Below are 20,587 nucleotides of genomic sequence, written 5' to 3'. Positions count from 1 at the left end.
TCTGCAGGATGGATATTCTGAAGGGCCTTTCATTTTAAGAATTAAGGTCTGATCCTAAGATAGGCAATTGCAAAAACTAAACATCAAGGAACAGAGTGCAGCCTGCAATCCACGTAAAACGTATATCATGAATAAGGCTATGTTTTAGTCACAGGTATTTTTAGTAAAAGTCATGGGCAGGTCACGGGCAGTAAACAAAAATTCACTGTGCATAACCTGTCCATGACTTTTACTATATACCCCTGACTAAAACTTGAACAGGGGGCCATGGGTGCCTGGGGGGTAGGAGTGGCCCTGGGGGAGGTGGCCCAGGACCCCCATGGTGCTGGGGGTGGCAAGGCTGGCAGGTGCTACCTACCCAGCTCTGCATGTCCCTGCAGCTCCTAGGCAGCAGATGGGGCCAGAGGGCTCCATGAGTTGCTTCCACCACAAGCGCTGGCTCCGCAGTTCCCAGCCAATGGGAGTGGTAGGGGCAGGGCCTGTGGGCACAGACAGCGCGCGGAGCCTCCTGACCCCTCTGCCTAGGAGCTGCAGGGCCATGCCAGTGGGACCTGGGGACCCACACCCCACGCCGAAGTAAGCATCCCCCTGCCCCTAGCCATGAGCCCCCTCCCACACACCCAAACTGCTGCTGCTGGCCCAGGGTCAGCACTGACCACTGCAGAAGTCATGGAGGTCATGGAAAATCACGGAATCGGTGACCTCTGGGACAGACTTGGAGCCTTAAGCATGAATAAGTAAGGGCATCATCCATTATCCATTTACAAAGACAAGGTAATGAAGAAGAGATGCTGATTGACCAGCTTTTTAAGAGAGAAGTTTGCTTTTCTCTCTCTTCACCCACTCTGCTCCACCCCATTTTAAAAATTTAAGAGTAAAAGTGGAAGCATTCCTTCCTGTCAACTTACATTTGTTTTGGGATTGGTTCAAGTTAAAATTTTAATAAGTTGATTCAGGAAGAGGCCAGACAAATGCCTGAAGAGCAGGGCAAACACTGAGCAGTCTCAACTCACTAAGACTAGCTGTAAAATGAGATTCCAGAATTTTTTTCTAAATCAGATTTCATAATATCAAAGGAGGATCCACACTCTGGGCGAAAGTCAGATGTAGCAGGCTGAAATTCTGTTGTAAAGGGCTCACCAATGCTGCCTTTACTGTATTTCAGACTAGAGAGAAATAGGCCAGTTACATTTTTGCTGAGATTTATTAGTGTTAATGTCATAACTATGCATACTAACAATAACTATTTACCATGCAATGTCACTGGGGAGGGGAAATGTGAACAAGCTTGGGCCTTCACAGAAGGTGATCCATTGTCAGGATTTTTTCATGTAACTTTTGTTGCCCTCTGACATAATGCCAAAAGTGCTGTACAAGTCCAGTCCATCTGGAAGTGAAGGGAGACGTTCTAGAACTGAAAAGCTAGACAAGCTTAACATTAAACTAGTGTAAGCAACTTTTAAGGTCTTGAGGAGGGCTGGGAGCAACAACCATTTTAGGCAATTGAAAGGCAAAGAGTTAATGGAAGTAAAATTGTGATTTGATTAGGCTGAATGTGCAGACTTAAGCTGCTACTGTTAGTGATAAATTATTTTAATCAGCTCACATAGAGTGGTGCAGCCTGTAGGTTAGCCACAAAGGAAAAAGTGTGTCAGCCACCTCTACCAAAGTGCCTGATAAACACTAAGGAAACACAATTGGTACTGGGATTGTGTTATATGGGGTGACTCCAGCTTTATAAGCATCAGAAAAAAAAATTGGTTCTTGAAATTAACCTTTTTCTTGACAATACTAACTTATTTTTGTTTTTAAACAATCAGAAAAAGGGCAACAGCTCCCATGTGACTGAAACAGAGTCAAAGGCTGGCAATTCACTGATCCATCCCCCACCCAGCAGCTGAACAGAAACAAAAACCAGTTCATCCGTTAGAAAGCAGTAGTTTTACTGTTAAACTTCATGGCATTTGGCAAAAGTGTTGAACTCAAATATCAGCTTAGAAAACTAAGCATTCAGGTCCCAGCTACAGAAAACTATATTTAAAATGTATCCCCTGAAACTCACACCCAGCGGAGAGAATAAAAGAACCTCTGTTCCTGGGGAGGAGGTGACACCTAACTGCACTGTATTTCATCCACCAGATTGTCATCCCAATTGTTTTCCATTTGTGGTAGTTAAACCTAAATTCATACCAACACAAGGAGCTATTTAATCAGTTTGACCCATTATAAAAATATAGCAGTAGGGGACAATCTGTCTTAACTTGCGCCAGGTTTTAAATGCCTCTGAAAGCAGTAGCTTTTGTTTTAGAGGATAAGGTGGAAGGCACTTTTTCTTTCTACTCTGACTAGTTGCCATGCATTATTGTGATGCTTTGGTGGAAAAAAAAAAAAAACAGTGGGGGGAAGGCAGAAAAAAAATGAACCCCTTCAGAAGAAATGTAGAAAAACTGCATTTCTCTACCTCAGTTTTGTCCCTGGGTATTTTGCTTTAAGTAACAATTATCTTTGGGGAAAATAGAGCACTATTATCCCTCCAAATCTATCACCACTGTGGCAATGCCCTAAAAGTGATAGTACAGCACCTCATTAACATAGAAAGTCTTAAGGTATCCCACTGCTGCTGACCAGGTGCTTGCTGCTATACTCCACCCTTTGGATTCATATAAATAATCAAAGACTTCCAAAAGAAGTGGGTCCCACTCAAGGAACTTAGCTGCTAATTATAAGCATATCAATATAGCTATAAGTGGAGTTATATCAGGAATATTTATGTATCACTATGTCCAGTAGCTGAGAGGTTGTAAAACAGAACTATGGAAACTCCTGTTTTATAAAGATTAGTAAAATTCATTCTATGTTGTTGTGCTCTGAGGCAGTTCTGGTACCTAAACACACGCCTGATACATCACATGAGGATGGCAGAAGTGGTGGTGGAAGAGAGAGAAACATCCAGTCCTTTTCTCTCTGCTTCATCTCTAGCTCTAAGGCTTATAGCTCTTCCACAGCAGCTTATGCGAGGTTGACAGACATGCTCGGAAACCTTCTCAGACGATTGGCAGCAGCTACCACATAGAAATGTTTCTGTGAATGAAACAGAAAAACCTAAATGTGAGCATAACGGAGCCAAAGCATACTGTGCGATTAACACTGGTCTTTTTTCAGTGAGGGACTCCGAATAGTAAACGCAGATTTTCTCTAGTTCCCAGACCTCTGCACTGAATACTACACAGAACAGTCTTCTGTTGTGTCACTCCAATATTGACTACCCATTAAAGACAGGGTAATGCACCTATGTCAACTGAAAAGTAGTGGGAGTGGAAGTTTCATGAAGTTTTTGGGGTACATTTGTAACCTTAGTGAAATTGGGGGACTAATCAGCACCAGTTCTCACATCTTCTGTTGTACCTGTCAGCTTTGGGGAAGCCAGCTAGCTCTAAGTAAACCTCCATTCTTTTGCAGCTCCTAATTAAATCAGGGTTACACTTAAAATAACACCGTCCCCTTCCTCACAAGAGAGTCATGTAAATAAACTGTCATAGAAACAGCCACAATGGATTAAATAGGTTAATCTCCTGTCTCTGGATAATAGCCAGCGTGTTACCAACTCACATGCAACAGACATTAATTACAACACTTTAGGGACCCAAGGTGTCAGCATGATCAAAGGAAAAGCAGCTATCTGCCATTAGTGTAACGTTAACAATGCTAGAAAAGTGACACTTGAATCCCCTCCAGTGGGAATCATGAAATGTTTTGTACTAGAGAATCGACTCTTCGTGGCTGTAAAACAGTGTTTATACAATGAACAAATGGCTGTATGCATCTATTAGCAAATGTGTAATAAAATAACTTGGGATGAAGACATTTTTTAAATGCAACAAGTAGCAGTAATTCTGGAGTCTGGGAAAGTAAATGATATTTGGTCTTCAGGGTCTACCTCATTAGGAAGGTTTTGCTACTCTCACTAGTGAGTTAAAACTGGGTTGGATTTCGTCCTCTTCCTATAGGTTAAATGTTCCAGGGTTGTGGTGTCCCTCCTTTGCAGAGTATAATTATTGATCACCTTTTATGGAAATTCCTACATATTTACTGAGAATGGTTCAAGAATTAGCAAGAGATTATCAGCGGTCCTGAAAGTATGCAACTTTCCATCTGGCTGGATTGTGACACAAGAAGGTCAAGTAATTTTCCCAAGGTTGTACAGTGAATGAGGGACTCAGGATGGATTTGAACTCAGCTTCTGCTTGGTCCTAGACCTTTGCGATGAATACTACACAAAATAGCTTTCTGTTGTTACATTCCAGTATTTCCTATACATTGAAGACAGGCTAATGCAACTATGTCAACTGAAAAGTAACTGCTTTTGCTTGGAAGGTTACAGGTTTAACATAAAATAAATAGTGTCTGAAGCCTCTGAATCCCTGGAATTTTACACCTAATTTTTTTTGAAACATCAATCAGAAATAAGAGTAAAAATTTAGAAAAAAAAATATCTAAACTCAGAGATGCCATGACTTAAAAGGGGAAGTGAACACTCAAATCTATAACTGCAAATATAATTCCCAAATTCATACTGCAAGGGAGTTCTCCATGTTTAGAAGAGGACTATGACAAAGAAGAATAAGAGCCCTGACTGCACTGAACTAGTACAATCACTCGTCTTCGGAAATAAAGATGACAGATTTTGTCTATTTACCTTCCATTTTCTATGAGCCATATAACTCTGTAGCAACAACTGGGACTTCAGGCAAAGCTTGGATTTCTTGGCTTTGCCAGGCAGATCATTTAGCCATTCATGTTTCAGACACTGTGCTGCACTCATCCTGCAACTGGAAAATAAAATTTGTGAAGGGCTGTGATGTAAATGTTGCTACCACTATTGTGATTTACAAATAATCTCTTTGTCTGCTTGCAGTGGAATGGTAAGCTGCTCTTCACTGATACCACATGTGAAAGGTTGTTTTTTCTAAATGAAAATAAAAGTAAACATACAAAAAAAGACGGGGGTAAGGCCCTTTATAGCTGCCAGTCATCTCAGCACAGAGAGCCTGCATGAAGACCAATTCTCACTCCTACCCTCCAGGTGGGACTAAGTGGTGCTTAGAGGTGTTTTAGGTTCTTCTGCACTTGGGTTTATGCCTGAATATTGTGTAGCCTTGTTGCTCTATTTGGATGTGATTTTGGAATGTGAATGGTAGAACACATGGCATTTATGTAGGACTGTGCCAAGAGCATCAAAGAACACAGAGATATTAATTTGTGGTGTTATGTAGTCCATCTCCCCTGACAATGCAAGAGCGTTCCCTTCAGTATATTTAAGGAAGATCACAGATGCCCACAAAAGTCAATTAACACTAATGAGAGCATCCATGTGTAAACAAAAGGTATGGCTTTCAAGTATTCCTCCTGCAGCTGGCTGGAAACTTATAGGTTCTGTTTCAGATTCAACTATCTGCACAGAGCTTGTCTTTGTGTTCAGTACTTTGAAGATGTGACAGCCAAAAGGTTGGTTTATAACTGAAACATAATTTAATTGTAATAAAAATAACTACAGTATGTAGACAATCAGCAAGGTGCTCAATCGAAGGTCATTTCCATGGGTCTTTGAAAACATATGGAATGCAAGAAAATCCTGGATCTTGTCTTTTGGGGCATCCTTTGTGCAATTTTTTTTCAAAATTTGAACTTGCCTTTGAACTTTGATATGAAAAGATAGGGCTAAGTCCTGCTTTTGGCTCACCTGCCACTCAAGGAAAAAGGTGTCAGCAGAACTGATGGTTAACAGCCCTTTGCATAATGTGAACAGCCAGCCAGAATCCCTCCTGGTGAACAAGAACATGCTAATCCACTAAATGACAATTACCCTTCCAGTTTAATGCCCATCTTAACTTTCATTGACAAGTTAGTATTAAGAACATTATTATTAAATCTCATTTGCATAGTTTAGCTGAAAGCATAGGCCTGGGAACTCTGGGCACCCCCAGGTTTTATGCAGGACCACTGACCTCGTGCCCAGGCCTCCACTCCTCAGCCCAGGGCTTGGGTCCCAGCCTCCGGCCCTGCTACCCGGCCACTGGCCCTGTGCCTGGGTCTCTGCACCAGGGCCATGCCCCGGACTCCACTCCCGGTCACTCTCAGGTCCTGGCTGCTAGCACCTCTTCCCAGCCGCTCTTGGGACACTGGCCCCACTCCCTGGCCACTGGCCCGGGGCCCTGCACCCGGCCCCCCCACTCCCGGGGCTCTGCTCCCAGGGTCCTGGCAGCTGGCTCCACGGCCGGGGCTCTGCTACTGGCCCCGCATATGGGGTCCCAGCTGCGGGCCCCATGCCCGCCTCCAGCCTATGCCCTGTTGCCCTGTCTGGGTCCCCCCTCCCAGAGACATGGCACTGCTCCCAGCCCCAGCTTTGGGGGGAGTTGTGGACAGTGGTAAGGGGGCTGGCTTTCAACACCCCCACTATTAAAAGAGTTCCAGCACCACTGGCTGACAGTCTGGAAAAAGCCAGTGTTCTAAGTGTTCCTGTTGGCAGTTTTCTCCTAAAACAATGTGAAACATTCCCATTATTGGTAGGAGGAGTCACTGGACACATGTTCATCAAGGGAAGACGAGGCCCCTGTATCTTCATTCGGCATCAGTATTTGACAGGCTGGACCATATTCTGTCCTGCAATGCAATGTATACAGCTCCCTTTGACGTCAATGGGAGCTGAGCGTATGACTCCAAGAACAGAATTAGGCCCCAAATGGTTCTTTGTACCTATCCAGTATATGGAAGGCACTTGGATTGGGAATTATGTCGCTTTCATAACTGCAGCTACTACTTATCACCTTTTGTATTTTGAGAGACATTTTTGCAGTTTGTATCAATGCTCATAAAGAAGCCAAAGTGATGACAGAACTAGCTCCTGGACATCTGTGAAAGGTTCTTAAAACAAAACAAATGATTCACATTTCCTCCGCTTCAGCTCTCTTGCAACAGGCACAGTTACTGGGAGAGCCTTTACCTTGATTGAAATATGTTGACATTTTTCTTTTAAAAAATGAGGTTTGTGTCACTACTGAGCTGCCTGGTAGACACGAATATGGCAAAAGAAAAGTCATAGTACTAACTTTCAATGATTGGCTGCCACACATACATTTAGCTAGGAAGGACTTATTCTAAATGGTAGGGCTGCCATGACAAACATAGAAGAAGATACCTCTTCTCCTTCACAAGGAGTTTGGAAATAAAGTCTTTTGCCTCTTCTGAGAGTTGTTCAAATGCTTCTGCATCAAAATCCCAGCTGCAGTTCACTATGTAATTCATTGTCTCTGCGTCCGTTTCTCCTAGGAACGGTGATAAGCCACTAAGCCTTTAAAAAGAAGAGAGAGAGAGAGAGAGAGAAATGGGCAGCTAATAATGGGAAACATGCATTTCTCCTATGTATTTCTCACTGTGCTCACTGCTGCTTTAGAATCACACCAGTCACTTAGAAAAGAGGGTTCCAGCTAGATACTGTCCCAAAGGCCAGTGCAACATGTGCTATGGTGGGGCTTGGCTACCTGGCTCAGTCCCTAACTACTCAGGTCAGTGGGTCTGTAATAACTAGGAGCATGGTGGCACAATAAAGCTCAGTCAGGGGGAAGGAATGCTTCACGTTGCCCATTTGCAATTCACTCAGCCAACTCCAGGGTCAGAGTGAATGGATACCCCAGGAATTGAACTCAATGCGATGTGAGCACATGATCAACTGCTTCTTCAGACAGGAATAGGACTGCTCAGCTGCCTAAAGCTAAGCATGCACATAAGTGCTGAACTGAGGCCTAAATCCATATTTACTCTGGATTAAAATACTGTTTGAAATATAAAATATTGTCTTCAATTAGTCTCTAAGCCCAGATTTGTTTCTTCAATCATTTATGACTGGATTCACATACAAAATTTTTTTGGCTTCTACATAAACTTAAATAAAAAAATGACCCAGTCCACTGAAAACAGCTACAAAAAAATGTTGCAATGCTGTGTAGGTAGCGAGCCTGTAGAGATGACCCCCCATGGCTCGCAGCCTAAACTCCGGGGGAGAATTTTAATCCCATGCGTGGCTGTGAAGTGAATTTTTCAGGCCCAGGAAGTAACTCCACACAAGACAGGAATAACTCTTGTGTGCATGTTGGGAGCAAAAGTCCTTTTGGATCAGGTTCCCAAGGGCCTGATTTAAAATGAAAAGATAAGTCTGGGACCTCAATAACTCATTGAAAGCAGAAGTTTTGTTAAGTTTCAGGCAACTGATTACACCTTGTCTGAGTAAATTAAACTTAATTTGTTTTGTTTTTATTAACTAATTAGACACCAAGAAGGCAAAGAGAAAACAGAGGGTTTAAGTATTTAGAATGAAGATTGATTATTTTTCAGGTATTTAAAGTTGTGTGGCAGTGATGTTCCCTTTCATTGGCTCTCTCTTTTGGATAATGAAGTGAGTGCAACAAGAAAGACACACTCCCTAGATGGGAATCTCTGAATAGGCTGCATTCCAGCTCTGCAAATACCTTCCACTGGCCTTTCTTACAGAGCAGATGAAGCCATGGCCATGACCCACACAGAGGCTTACTCACAGCATATACGTGATGACGCCTACACTCCACATGTCAGTTGGGAACGAAACAAAGTCATAGTTCACCACTTCGGGAGCCAAGAATTCAGGAGTGCCAAAATTAACTTTCAGCTTCTCACGAGGTTTGTACCTTCATCAGAAACAAGAAGGGGCATCAGCACTGACAGCAGACTAAGTACATGCACTGCACACTTGCAAAAAGAACTGTCACATTTTTCATACTGTAGCAAAGCCGGACAAGTACATTCTACATCTAAGTCTTCAAAGATGCAGAATTTCAGCCTGTGCATCCCCACAGAGAGTTTTTATAATTCACAGTCACTTCCAATTAGTTTGATCAAATGTTTAAGTGAATCAGCCATTTAAATCTGAACAAAATCAAAGAAACTAAATCATTTGTATTAACTTTTTGTCTGTAGTGAATCACTCTTCTGGTGCATATTCTAACTTTGGCACTCTGCTTCAATTCAGAAAGTCACAGTTATAAACAGCTCATTATCCATCATTTAATTTTCCTAATTTAGACAGGTGCTAGTATGGCAGGAGAAAGAGCCAGAGAAAGACTTAGGACAATAAAAATATGGTTGCAACTAAAAGTTGCATGATTACATTAGAATCACCGCCATGTCTTCTGCAAGCTGCTGTATGCCCCCATGTGGTGATTCAGCTAATAAGATCAACCCAAGTCACAGGAACAGAGGTGGATGAAATAGACTGAGGGCACTACAGTTGGTTTTCTATGATATTACAGACAAAAATCAAATTGGAATAGCTAACATTCAGGCACATGTAACCCAACCTCTGTCACTTTTATAGATACTATGTTTGAGTGAGAAATGTCTGGCACAAGTTCTAAAGAAATCATCCTCAAACTAGAGAGACAAGGTGGGTGAGGTACTATCTTCGATTGGACCAATTTCTGTTGGTGAGAGAGACAAGCTCCATCCTCAATCCTCAAATTGGCAGACACAGGGCTTAATTCATGTTGCAAGTACATGATAGTGTAACCTACACACCCCCATGTGGCAACAAGCTTTCCACAAAGAGAGGACAGCTTTAAACTCTTGCTGGTCTCCAGAGGAGACTCTCGAGCAAAAGTTGTTCAGAAGATGCACTGAACCAACTTCCATTTTTAGGCAAGTTTGGAGATATTTTGCTCAGCAGGATCCCAAACCATAATTCACTGTGTAAAAGTGCTCAGATCACAGAGTTATGGACCCAATATAAATGCCCAGATGGAACCCTGAGAAGGGATCATTATTTGATTTTAGTAACCAACAGGTTGGTTTTGCAGGAAGTGAAAGATGTTAATAATTTGCTAGTTAATATAAGGAAGGGCACAGTCTTGCAATCATCACTCAGTAATAATTCCAATTAAAGTTAATGGGAGTTTTGCCTATGTAACGAGTCAGATCAGGCCATAAATGTTTGTTGTTTTTTAAAACACTATTTCTTGCAAGACTATGTTTCCAAACTGGCTTTAATAAAACCTTTTCTATTGGGCACCCCTTTCCCTAAAGCTGTAATTTTGTTTGTGTACATTTTTTTCTATTTTTATAAAATCCTTTTAAAGAAAAAAGCTCTTTGAGCTGAAAGTACATGGGTTTGTATAATGAGAACCCCACAATGTTTAGAAAATAATTTTTAGGTAAATATTATTATTATTATTATGCTACCATAAGAAGTTGCTGATTTCTTCTCTGGAGGGACTAACTCATGCCCATACCTCCTGTTTTCACTCAAATATCCCTCGCCTTTTCCTTTAGGAAAGAGAATCATGCTTCATAGCTGCTTATGTTTTTTCCCCCATATTCTTATTTTTTTTCTGTATATAAAACTGAGGACCCTCTTTTCTGGTCACTGCAAATATGTAATGATAGGCAAAGTCATAATGAAGAGGGCAAAGAGGAGTCCTTAACATAACCGACTCAGATGCAAACATCATCTATATCACTGAGCCGCTTCTGGACAACCCTTTGGAGGTACAAAAAGAAATAAAAATCCTTGAAAAATGAAACAGCAGCATATGGGTTAAGATGTAATGTTTACATAAAATTTCCTTTGGCACAACAGCTATGCATCCTCTGGTAAAAGCAAGGCTAATGCTGATAACATTTCCTAAGGTGAAACATAAAGAGTTAAAAAATTATTTTAGAACTGTTTAGTGAAATCCTGGTTCCACAGAAGTCAATGGGAATTTTGCCATTAATTGCAAGGGATCCAAGATTTTACCCACTGGCTTTCCCCTGGTTCAGTGCAAGTGAGGGCAAAACATAGATGCAATGGTAATAGCAAGGCCTGTCAAGCCCCTGAGAACCCAGAAAGAAGGATGGGTCTGGATTTTTATTTAAGTTAGAGTGGTCAGAATACAAGCGGCCCTGCAAGAGAACTGGGTCAGCATAGAATTGATGTAAACCATGACCTGTTGTTTACCTAATCAAATAATCTCTACCTACAGAATTAAGTTAACATTTCCTCAGGACTCAACTATTATTCTGTTCTTACAAACTCATGGTCACTTGCTCCACTCTGTAATACCAGACTCTCAAAAGAGCTGCGCTCCTTTTAGATGTAGTTTCATATTAACTGGAGAGAGGGATGAGAGCTAGCAGATCATAGCTGCCACCCACCCAGACTTAGACCAAGGGACTTTTTCACAGTCTCCCTGGCTGTTTTGCAGAAACCTTCCCTATGGTATAGGACCCACTCCTGCACCAAGGATATAATTGGCCCTTAACAAATGATAAGTAACAGCTCTGCTCTCTCCTCCTAGTCTTAGGGAGAGTATGTGGGATGGTGATCAGGGAATATTTCCCCACATGCCTAGTGTTAAGTAAAAAACCTGGGGCAGGCACAGAAACAACCAGGCCTCCTTCTAACCATGTCCACATGAGAGGTGTTAAATCCTGTACCATTTGGCTGATGTAAATGACCAATGTAAAAACTGGACCCCAGCTCACATATGATGCTGTCTATAGGTCTCACAGCCTTCAAATACTGAACTATGTTAAACCAGAACAACAGAAAGTGAGCATTGGTACATCTTTTGCTTGACACATTCATAGGAGTTTGACAAAGAAAACACTTATCAAGCCTCCTATTAGTCCCTCTCCCTACTGTTGCAGGAGTGTTCTAGAACATTCTCTAGTATTTTGTCCATTCTAATTTTAAATGTCCCAAGACATGGGGCTTCTATGTTTTCCATGGACGGCCTTGCTACAACTTAGCATCCCTCACTGTTAGGCTCAGATTGAGCATGCATTTTCCTTCCCTTAATTGCATTCCATTACTCGATGTTTCACCACTATTTACTGGACCAGCTAATTCCTCTCTCTCCTTGCTGTTTACCCTCTAAATATTTATAGGTGTTTATGCCTCACCTTAGCTGTCCTTTAGCCAAGCTACCCATATTAATCTTTTTTGCCTTTCTTCTTAAGTCTAGCTCTCTGATCATTTTTATTCCTCCACTCTCAGTTTCCACCAATTAAGCAATATCTTTCTGGTAATGTGGTTTCTAGAAGTGAAAACAGTATTCCAGGTGCAGTCACACCAGTGCCAAAAGAGAGATCATTACTGCCCTGCTCTGTGATACCTTTGTGCATAAAGGCCAAAACTGCATTCTCCATATTGCAGCCATTTCAGACTGCAAACTCATGGCTCATTTCCTATACACCCTCATCCCTTACCCTCATCCATGAGAAGCAGACATTGTGGCAGATGAGGGATAGAGACTGTGGAATTAGAGCTAATCCACTGTATTCCTGTTTCAAATGAGATAGTTTTGTCATGCATTTTACCCTCTGTCTTGGGGGTTTTAGACTGAGGCCCAGCACTGCAGAATCCGAGCACCTTCAATATAAAATCAATAGCAAAGGTGAAGTCCCTAATGGACGTCAGAGAGTCGCTGGGGGGAAACCTCTATTGGAGGCATTATTGTGTGTAAATGAGAACACTAATACAACACTAGCCTGCACAAATGTCACTGGAAAAGACAACATGACGGTTAGCGCACTGAGTTGCAAATTCATGCCTGCAGGAGCATATTGCTTTGCTCCTTCATATTTCAAAATCACTTTAGAGTCACTGAAATGTGTGAACAAACATCACAAGAATGAAAGAAAAGAAAATGTCAATGGCTTTTGAGTGGCTCATAGTTGAACTTACCTCCTAGCTAAACCAAAGTCAATAATTTTAATCTGGTTTCCAGTGCGATTTATACATAATATGTTTTCAGGCTAGAAAAACAAAAAAGAATATTTTTAGTTAAATAAATGACAGTGAAATTGCACATAAGACACACTAACAAGAAGAGTAGCCAGAAACATGACCTGAAGTGCAAAGATGCAGAACTATTTCAGGGAAAGATTTTAAAACAATGCTAGTTCACTTCTTTGTTGGTTCACATGTGTCAATCTCACCTTTATGTGGTTTACTACAATGGTGGTTGTATTTTTCCCATTCATTTCCTAAGGCTCTGTTCTATCCTGGCACCATGTGCAGAATACATTATACTGATACAAATATATATTTGAGCCCAACTGTGGTGAAGGACAGCATGGTTCATGGGCTGGTTATGGGGTGCCTAGAGGGCTTGTATAGGAAAAATTACTCTAAGTCTAGTTGGAAATGTTACCCACAGATCACTTGTTGAAATGCTCCCTTCATTTTTCCCCTTAAAGGGGAGAGAATCAATGATGTGGCAAAAGAAGCAGGGAAATATTCAGAGGTTTATTGAGATCAACTTTTCCCCTTGGTCTGTTATTACCATGGGAGGGTGATTTTTGGGCCCCATCATCCTCCTAACTGGCTCAGTAAAATGTGTGGGCTTGGATCTCTCCTGCAGGGATTTCATTCCTTACTGCTGCCATGGGGAGTAACTATTTTCCCAGATTTGGCCATAGCAGAGGTATCACATAACATAATTTAAAGGGGTCCTTTTTAGGGGAGGACTGAATGGACACCTTTGTGTGGAATGGTTTAGCAAGCCAGGTGGCAGACGCTATAACACTGGGTTTATTCAAGAAAGTGCAGTATCTTGAGAGACCAGAATGCAAACAAGGAATGAGCCTATTACAGCTAAGTAGCATTTGCTTTTCCATCAAAATTAAATTTGTGTGTTCTTTTTTTGGTGACGTTTTCAGTCTCACTTGTCAGGAGGTGAATGGAGAGTTACTGGGAAGCCACTTAGCTATCCAAGGCTCAGCACCTCACAAGACCAGGTCCTCAATCCAACTATTATATTTATTACAAATATTATAATTATTTCACATGGATATTGTGGTTAGGGCATTTGGAAAAATGTCCATTGAAACAGATTTTGTAAAGAAAATTGGATTTTCAACTAAACGAAGTTCTAAATGGGAAGTGGCTCCTTTCTGCAAATAATTCCAGCTTTTCACTGAAAAATCAAAAACAATTAAAATGATTTTCAATTTTGGGGGTTTTCAACAAAAAAACAAAATTTTCCAAAAACCAAAACACCCACAACACTTTCCAAACAGCTATAATTACAGTAGCAACTGCACATCAACCACATAGGGCTACCATTGTGCTAGACACTGTATAAACATATAGAAAATGATAGTCCCTATGCACAAAAAACTAGTGGAGAATTGTCACTAGAACATGTTAGTTTACAATGGCTCAGTTCCAGATTGTCAGTGGGAGACACAGACAAGGACAAACATGAGAAGAAGCAAAAGAGAGCACAGGTCTAATAACACAAATATAGAGGGGCTTCTAAACCGTCTATTTTCTCAGATGACAAACTAAGGCACAATGCAATTCTACACAGCTATGAAAAGCTTCTGATCTGAAAGCTGTAAAAGCAGAGGAACCTGCTGTTTATTTAATCATCTTTAAAATAAGCTATCAAATTTAAAAAAAGATTAAACATTAAAGAAAAAAATTAATTTTCCAGGGTTAATTCACAGTGGCCACTGAACTAAATTAGTTTATTTCATTACAAGATGAAGGGGATGAGAAATTACCCTCTATTTGCAGCTCCCATACATACAGACTCTCCATACAGCACAATGTACAGTTTAGCCAAAGACCTGATATCTGTAACTACTGACCTTCAGGTCTAAATGGAGAATATACTGCTGATGTATGTAGTGGACTCCTTCACATATTTGTTTGGTAAAAAGGATTGCATCCAACTCAGTTAGATGGTAGTTCTCATCTGTGATTCGGTCAAATAATTCACCACCATCAACACTAAAATATTGACAAAGAGAAATGTGAAAAAAATACACATATTCCTTGTTAGATTGGGGGTTAGATGCCTAGGCACTTTGGAAAATCCCACTAGGCCCCTATCTTCATCTTTAGGTGCCTAAGTCCCCTTAAAAATCTGGCCCTTTGTCTCTGTCCTGCTACTCTTCTTTACACTCTGTTCATTCAGTACTAGCGTTCTCAAAGTATTACCAGACACTCTCACTGCTAGTGGTGCAAAGTCAATTCCTGACTTTTTGAACAGCGTTTATGAACCTCTCCATCAAAATCATTCCTACTTTTTGTTTCTAACTTCTCCATAAACCACATTGTTTTCTCTCTTATCTGTCTCTCTTCAGTTCCCTCTCCCTCTGCTATTTCTTTAACTCTCATACCCTTAAAAACTTGCTAGGTACAGTTCATATAGAAAATGCAGTTGTGTTGTATCTATGGGCCAAACCCGCACTAATGAAAAATAAAACATACTGATGTTTTTCTCAGAACAACAGACCTGTCTGAAATCCCTCTATACTCTCTGGGGTACAGCTGGTATTCTTACCATTTCTTTAAGTTCTGATATTGTCAAATATGTGATTTTCTCTTAAAGAGTTTGCTTCTAAAAATGAAAGAAGCTTTCACCCAGGTTGGGAAACACTTGTAGTATTCCCACCCCCTCAGCCCAATGTATTTTCCTCATTTCTACTACTGGCTTGAGCAACCACCAAGTTCAAAAGAGCTGACGATTCCTAATATTTTAACTTACTATTCCATGATCAAGGTGAGGTTGTTCTTGCATTCAAAAGCATCATAAAGCTGGATCAGATTCACATGGTTTAACTGGTTCATGATGTTTATTTCATTTTTCACTTCCTCCTGAAACATTACAGACAGGAAGATAACAATAGTGACTAACAACCAGCAGATGCTCCTATTGGAGCATGACCACGAACACTCTTGTGCGCATTCAAATACAAACATTCACACAAAAACTAGCCATTCCCCAAACATTCATGCCAACCGATTCCCTGCACACACCAGTGTTAGTGTAAGCGGAGTCTGGATGAGCTCTCCCCTGACATCTAGTGGTGAGCTGTGGAAAAAGACTTCAGAAGCTGATCTCATTTGCATGGACGCACCCACCCTGCCTAGCTGCTCATCATGATGGGACTGCTTGCCCAAATGACCACTTGTGGCCGGTGTTGGATCCCCAGTCTCCTTGTTATTGGGGCAGGAGTAATAAAGGGTTACTATCCTTGTTGTGTGAACCGAGGGCAGCAGAACTGTACCTGCCATATCACAATGGAGGGACTCACCCTCAACTGAACAGCACTCTCTAGACAGAGGACATGGGTTCCAAAGCCCAATGAGTTGAGAGAGGGTGGGTACATGTACCTGGTGGTATAGACCCTGTTTAAGGGTCCATTTGACCCTTCTTCTCTCTATGGTATAATAAAAGAGCCAATTTAGACTCAATTGAGAGTCTTGTTACATGCTGCAGAGCTGAAATCTCTGGTATCTAGGTCTACTTTGGGACAGTGTCTCTATTGCAAGAGACTGCCCAGTGTGCACCAGCAATGAGTCTCCCCCACTAACAGCTGAAATCACTGAGAGCTGTGTTAAGTGTCGGGGGGCCCTGAAGACATCTTGGTGAGCAGGTAGCTGGCGGAGAGGCGTGGCAAGCGGCCAGCAGAGTGGCTGGCGGAGAGGGCCAGAGCAGAGCCCCACAGAGGCATGGCAATCGGAAGTTGGGGCAAGAGCAAGTGCCCAAGCAGTGCAGCGTGTAAGATGCCTCCTTTCCCCCCCACCCTCCACACAGGGTGGGAGGTGAACTCTGCGGATGAACCTCTGAACTCTGAGGCTGCACTGGCCAAGGACAGCAACTGTGAGTGGGGTATAGAGAAGGGACGGGAACATTAAAGGGACTTCTGGGTTGCTGGACTTAAGACCCTGAGGGGAAAAGGACACTGCCCAATTTACTTGGGGGTGGGTCTTTTGCTCATGGTTTGTGTTTATGAGCGGTGTATTCCCAAATTAATGCTGAGTTACTTCTCTCCTTTTATTAAAAGTTTTTGCTACACTCAAACTCTGTGCTTGCAACAGAGGATGTACTGCCTCTGAGAGGCACTCAGTGGGTGGTGTGTAATTGTCCCAGGTCACTGGGTGGGGCTCGAGCCGGTTTTGTGTTGTATTGTTGACAAGGAACCCCTAGATACTGAACCCAGCCCTTGTTACTGCTGAATTCACCTGGCAGAAGGTTTACATTAGTGAACACCAAAATAACAGGACATCAAACCTGGTCAGATCAAACAGTCATATAGGATTCAAGCAAGTAGTTACTAAGGCTGGTTTTGTCACACTTGATACAATGTTGAGTGGGAAAATACTTTAATAAGGAAAGCGATGCGCAGGTGCTTGTAATAAGCCAGATTTACAGTGTCTGTCCATGGAGGTTCACAAAACCATACTTACCCTTTCCTTTGCTCCTTTCACTTTTATTATTTTGGCTGCCAGGTTAAGACCAGTTGACACCTCCGTGCATTTGTGAACTTGACCAAAACGCCCCCTGTTGATACAGAGAAATACACAGTAAAATGACTTTAAAGTAACTTGCTGCAGAAGCCTTTCAAACAACTATTCTTATCATTGATTAAAAATAGCCTGGTACAAAGTGAATAGAATCAGGTGGTCTGTAGCATGAATCTCCTCTTTCTCTCAGCTTATGAAGGATTAGTTTTATCTTTCCAGCCAGTTGTTCAATTCTTACATTAAAATATTATGCTCCATTTGTATTACTACATTACACAATGACACGGTAACATGCTGATATTCTTTTTTGGTTCTGTAATTATACACTCCTGCTGTCCTTCAGTGATGCATAGTGGGGTATATTAACAAGGATATTTCTGGTCTGATCACGTAACTTTTAAAATTACATTAAAGCCAATAACTACAGGGCACACATTTATTGCATGATGTAAATTGTCTCCTACCTCACCCATGCACTTGATTTTTAAGCACCGTCTTTTCTCCCACTGCATCACCATCGTGCTTGGACCTGTTCGGCCATATTTGCACTTATCTCCACCTGGAAATCATACTCTTCCAAATTACAAATAAGTGCAGAAAAATGAAAGGGCCGAAGGGAAGTGCTCACCTCAAGAGTGAAACCTAGGTGCTATGTCAAAATAATGTCAGTTTGAAAACTCAGCCATTAACACCCTTTAACATGCTGTTGTTTGTGTGACTGGGATGAAGCTGACAGCTTTGCTTTTGTTGGTCATTGGGCCACTTTCTAGAAGGGGGGGGGGGGCTGTATGAATGGAATGTCCTGCATCTCCCAGAGAGGGGGCTAATCTTCATGGATGGAGACTAGCTGGAGCAGCAAGGAAGGTGTTAAATGAACAACTCAATGGGAGGGTGCTACAGCGGCAAATACATTATAAATTTAAACCCAGTGAGTCGTGAACAATTGAACCAATGTGACAAGGTATGTGAAGAGAAGAAATTTTCAAGTGCTTAGATACCACTGCTAGGAGTCTGGGTAATAAGCAAGAGGGTTCGGAAGTTCTCAATGATGGGAAGAAATGTGCTATAATTGGCATTACTGAAATCTGGTGAGACAATAATGGAAAAGCAAATTAATGGATAAGAATATAATTAATGCCAGTAAACATGGTTTTATGAAAAACAGGCCTTGTCAAACAAACCTTATTTTATTCTTTGAGATTATAAATTTGGTGGATAAAGGTAACTGCATAGATGTACTATAGTTACACTTTTGTAAGGCAAATGACTTAGTACTGCATGACATGATTAAAAAATTAGCAGTATAAATATCAACAGTGAACACTTTAATGGATTAAGACCTAGCTAACTCCATCTAGCATTTCTAGTGGAGTACAGTACTAGGCCGACACTATTCAATATTTTCATCAATAATTCTGAAATAAATATAAAATCACTGCTCATAAAATTTGTGGTTGACAAAGATTGGCGGAGTGGTAAATAATGATGAGGACAAAGCACTTATACAGACATACAGTCTGGATCACTTGTATCCATTCTAACAAATGCATTTTAATACAACCAAATGCAAAGTTATACATCTAGGAACAAGGAAGGTAGGCCATACCCACAGAATGGGGACTGTAAACTGGAAAGCAGTAACTGAAAAGGATTTAGGGGTCATAGTGAACAAGCAACTCAGCATGAGCTCCCAGTGCGACTCAATGTCAAAAAGGGCTAATGTGATCCTTGGGTGTATAAACAAGGGAGTAGGGAGGTGATTTTACCTCTATATACAGCGTTGGTGAGACCAATACTGAAATACTGCATACAGTTCTGGTGTCCACATTTTTAAAAAGATGTCAAAAAATTGGAGAGTACGACTTAAGAGTTCAATCCATTTAGCTTATCAGACAGAAGATTGAGTGGTGATTTGAATACATAACTACCTTCACAGGAAGAATACACCAGGCATTAAAATGCAGATTGGTCTAGCGGAGAATGGCATAACAAAAAACAGTGGCTGGAAACTAGAAGTGGACAAATTCCAATGAGAAAAAAGGCTCACTTTTTAGCATTGAAACAAAATACCAAGGGAAGTGATGGATTCTCCATCTCCTGATATCTTCAGATCAAGACTGGATGACTCTCAAGAAGATCTGCTTTAGCCAAACACAAGTTACCGGACTCAATATAGGGGTAACTGGGTGAAATTTAATGGCCTGTGATATACAGGAGGTCAGAGTAGATGATATCATAGTCCCTTCTGGCCTTAAACTTTATGAATCTATGCATTTACAAGGTCATCTAAGAGCTGCAGACCTACATGTGTCACCAAGAGCATCCAATGAAAACTATGTATTTGTAGATACTCTGTGGGCAATGGGTAATTGTAATCATCCTAATAGCTCTTTTTCTGTGTATTTAAGCTACTGCAGAGATGTTGCTAAGTGCACCATTCACAGCACAGCATTACAGAGAGACAGACTTACCCTCCTAATACTTCATGCCGGCACACTGAGTAGCACGTTGTTATCTCTGTGTGTTTGACGCTCACTATGCGATGGTCAAAGGGAGCAGGAGAAGGAGGGCTGTCATCTACACAGGAGACAGTTCATTCATTGATTTGGTTTTCCACAAATCATTGCGCATTACTTTCATCATCCCCCCCCAGTGTTTTCACTTCCCAGGATACAGCTGTATCAAGACGTCAACCAAGGGCAACCTGATAGGTTAGCTAACTACAAACAGGCCTGTACCACCTTGGTCATGGTTGTACGCCTTTTGGCACCTCACTCACTCTACACCTCATCAAAGGTAACGTTCATCATACTCCCACCACTCCAATATCCCTGTCCCTCAGAGTCCCCCCAAAGCCAATCTGACCACTGAGACTGGCATCATCACCACAGTACCCCATTGCTTTCTGGAGCAGATGCAAACAGAAATATGGTTTTCCCCCATCATAGTGTTGTTCAGCACAGCTGTGGGTGAGCAGCCTGTACGGGGGAATATCAGAGGGCAACACAAGGACTCAAGATATCTTAGATCCAGCCAGACAATTGTTAGCCATTTGCTTTTAGCAATATTCAAAACAAAAACCCTGGAATTTAATAAGGCTCCCATCTTTCTTCCACCTTTTCACTTTACTAGGTCCTCCAACCAGCAAAGCACGTAAGCAGATGAGTAACCCCACTGTCTCCACTGGATGGTAGGAGTAAAATGTCATGAGTGAGGCACCTACCTAACACCTAATGACTCACAACCACTTACTCATTC

The 20,587-nt window shown here is 41.6% G+C and overlaps 1 protein-coding gene across 3 annotated transcripts in view; it reads right to left on the bottom strand.

The window, feature by feature from the left end:
• Positions 1 to 1,761: 1,761 nt before the first annotated feature.
• Positions 1,762 to 20,587, bottom strand: part of MYLK3 (myosin light chain kinase 3) — a 62,531-nt gene continuing 43,705 nt past the window's right edge. For all 3 annotated transcript variants that reach the window (XM_074968678.1, XM_074968677.1, XM_074968676.1), the window contains 9 exons: positions 19,801 to 19,906; positions 17,273 to 17,366; positions 15,567 to 15,676; positions 14,665 to 14,806; positions 12,752 to 12,822; positions 8,589 to 8,717; positions 7,196 to 7,348; positions 4,697 to 4,829; positions 1,762 to 3,081 (listed from right to left, as the gene is read on the bottom strand). In XM_074968678.1, the coding sequence (XP_074824779.1) occupies positions 3,010 to 3,081; positions 4,697 to 4,829; positions 7,196 to 7,348; positions 8,589 to 8,717; positions 12,752 to 12,822; positions 14,665 to 14,806; positions 15,567 to 15,676; positions 17,273 to 17,366; positions 19,801 to 19,906 (1,010 nt within the window). In that variant the 3' untranslated portion in view covers positions 1,762 to 3,009. The remainder of the gene's footprint in view (positions 3,082 to 4,696; positions 4,830 to 7,195; positions 7,349 to 8,588; positions 8,718 to 12,751; positions 12,823 to 14,664; positions 14,807 to 15,566; positions 15,677 to 17,272; positions 17,367 to 19,800; positions 19,907 to 20,587) is intronic.

The sequence above is a fragment of the Natator depressus genome, chromosome 12, assembly GCF_965152275.1.
Source record: "Natator depressus isolate rNatDep1 chromosome 12, rNatDep2.hap1, whole genome shotgun sequence".
In the NCBI taxonomy this organism is placed as follows: domain Eukaryota; kingdom Metazoa; phylum Chordata; order Testudines; family Cheloniidae; genus Natator; species Natator depressus.
Note: the sequence above shows the minus strand (reverse complement) of the source record. Positions and strands in the feature narration are given on the sequence as shown.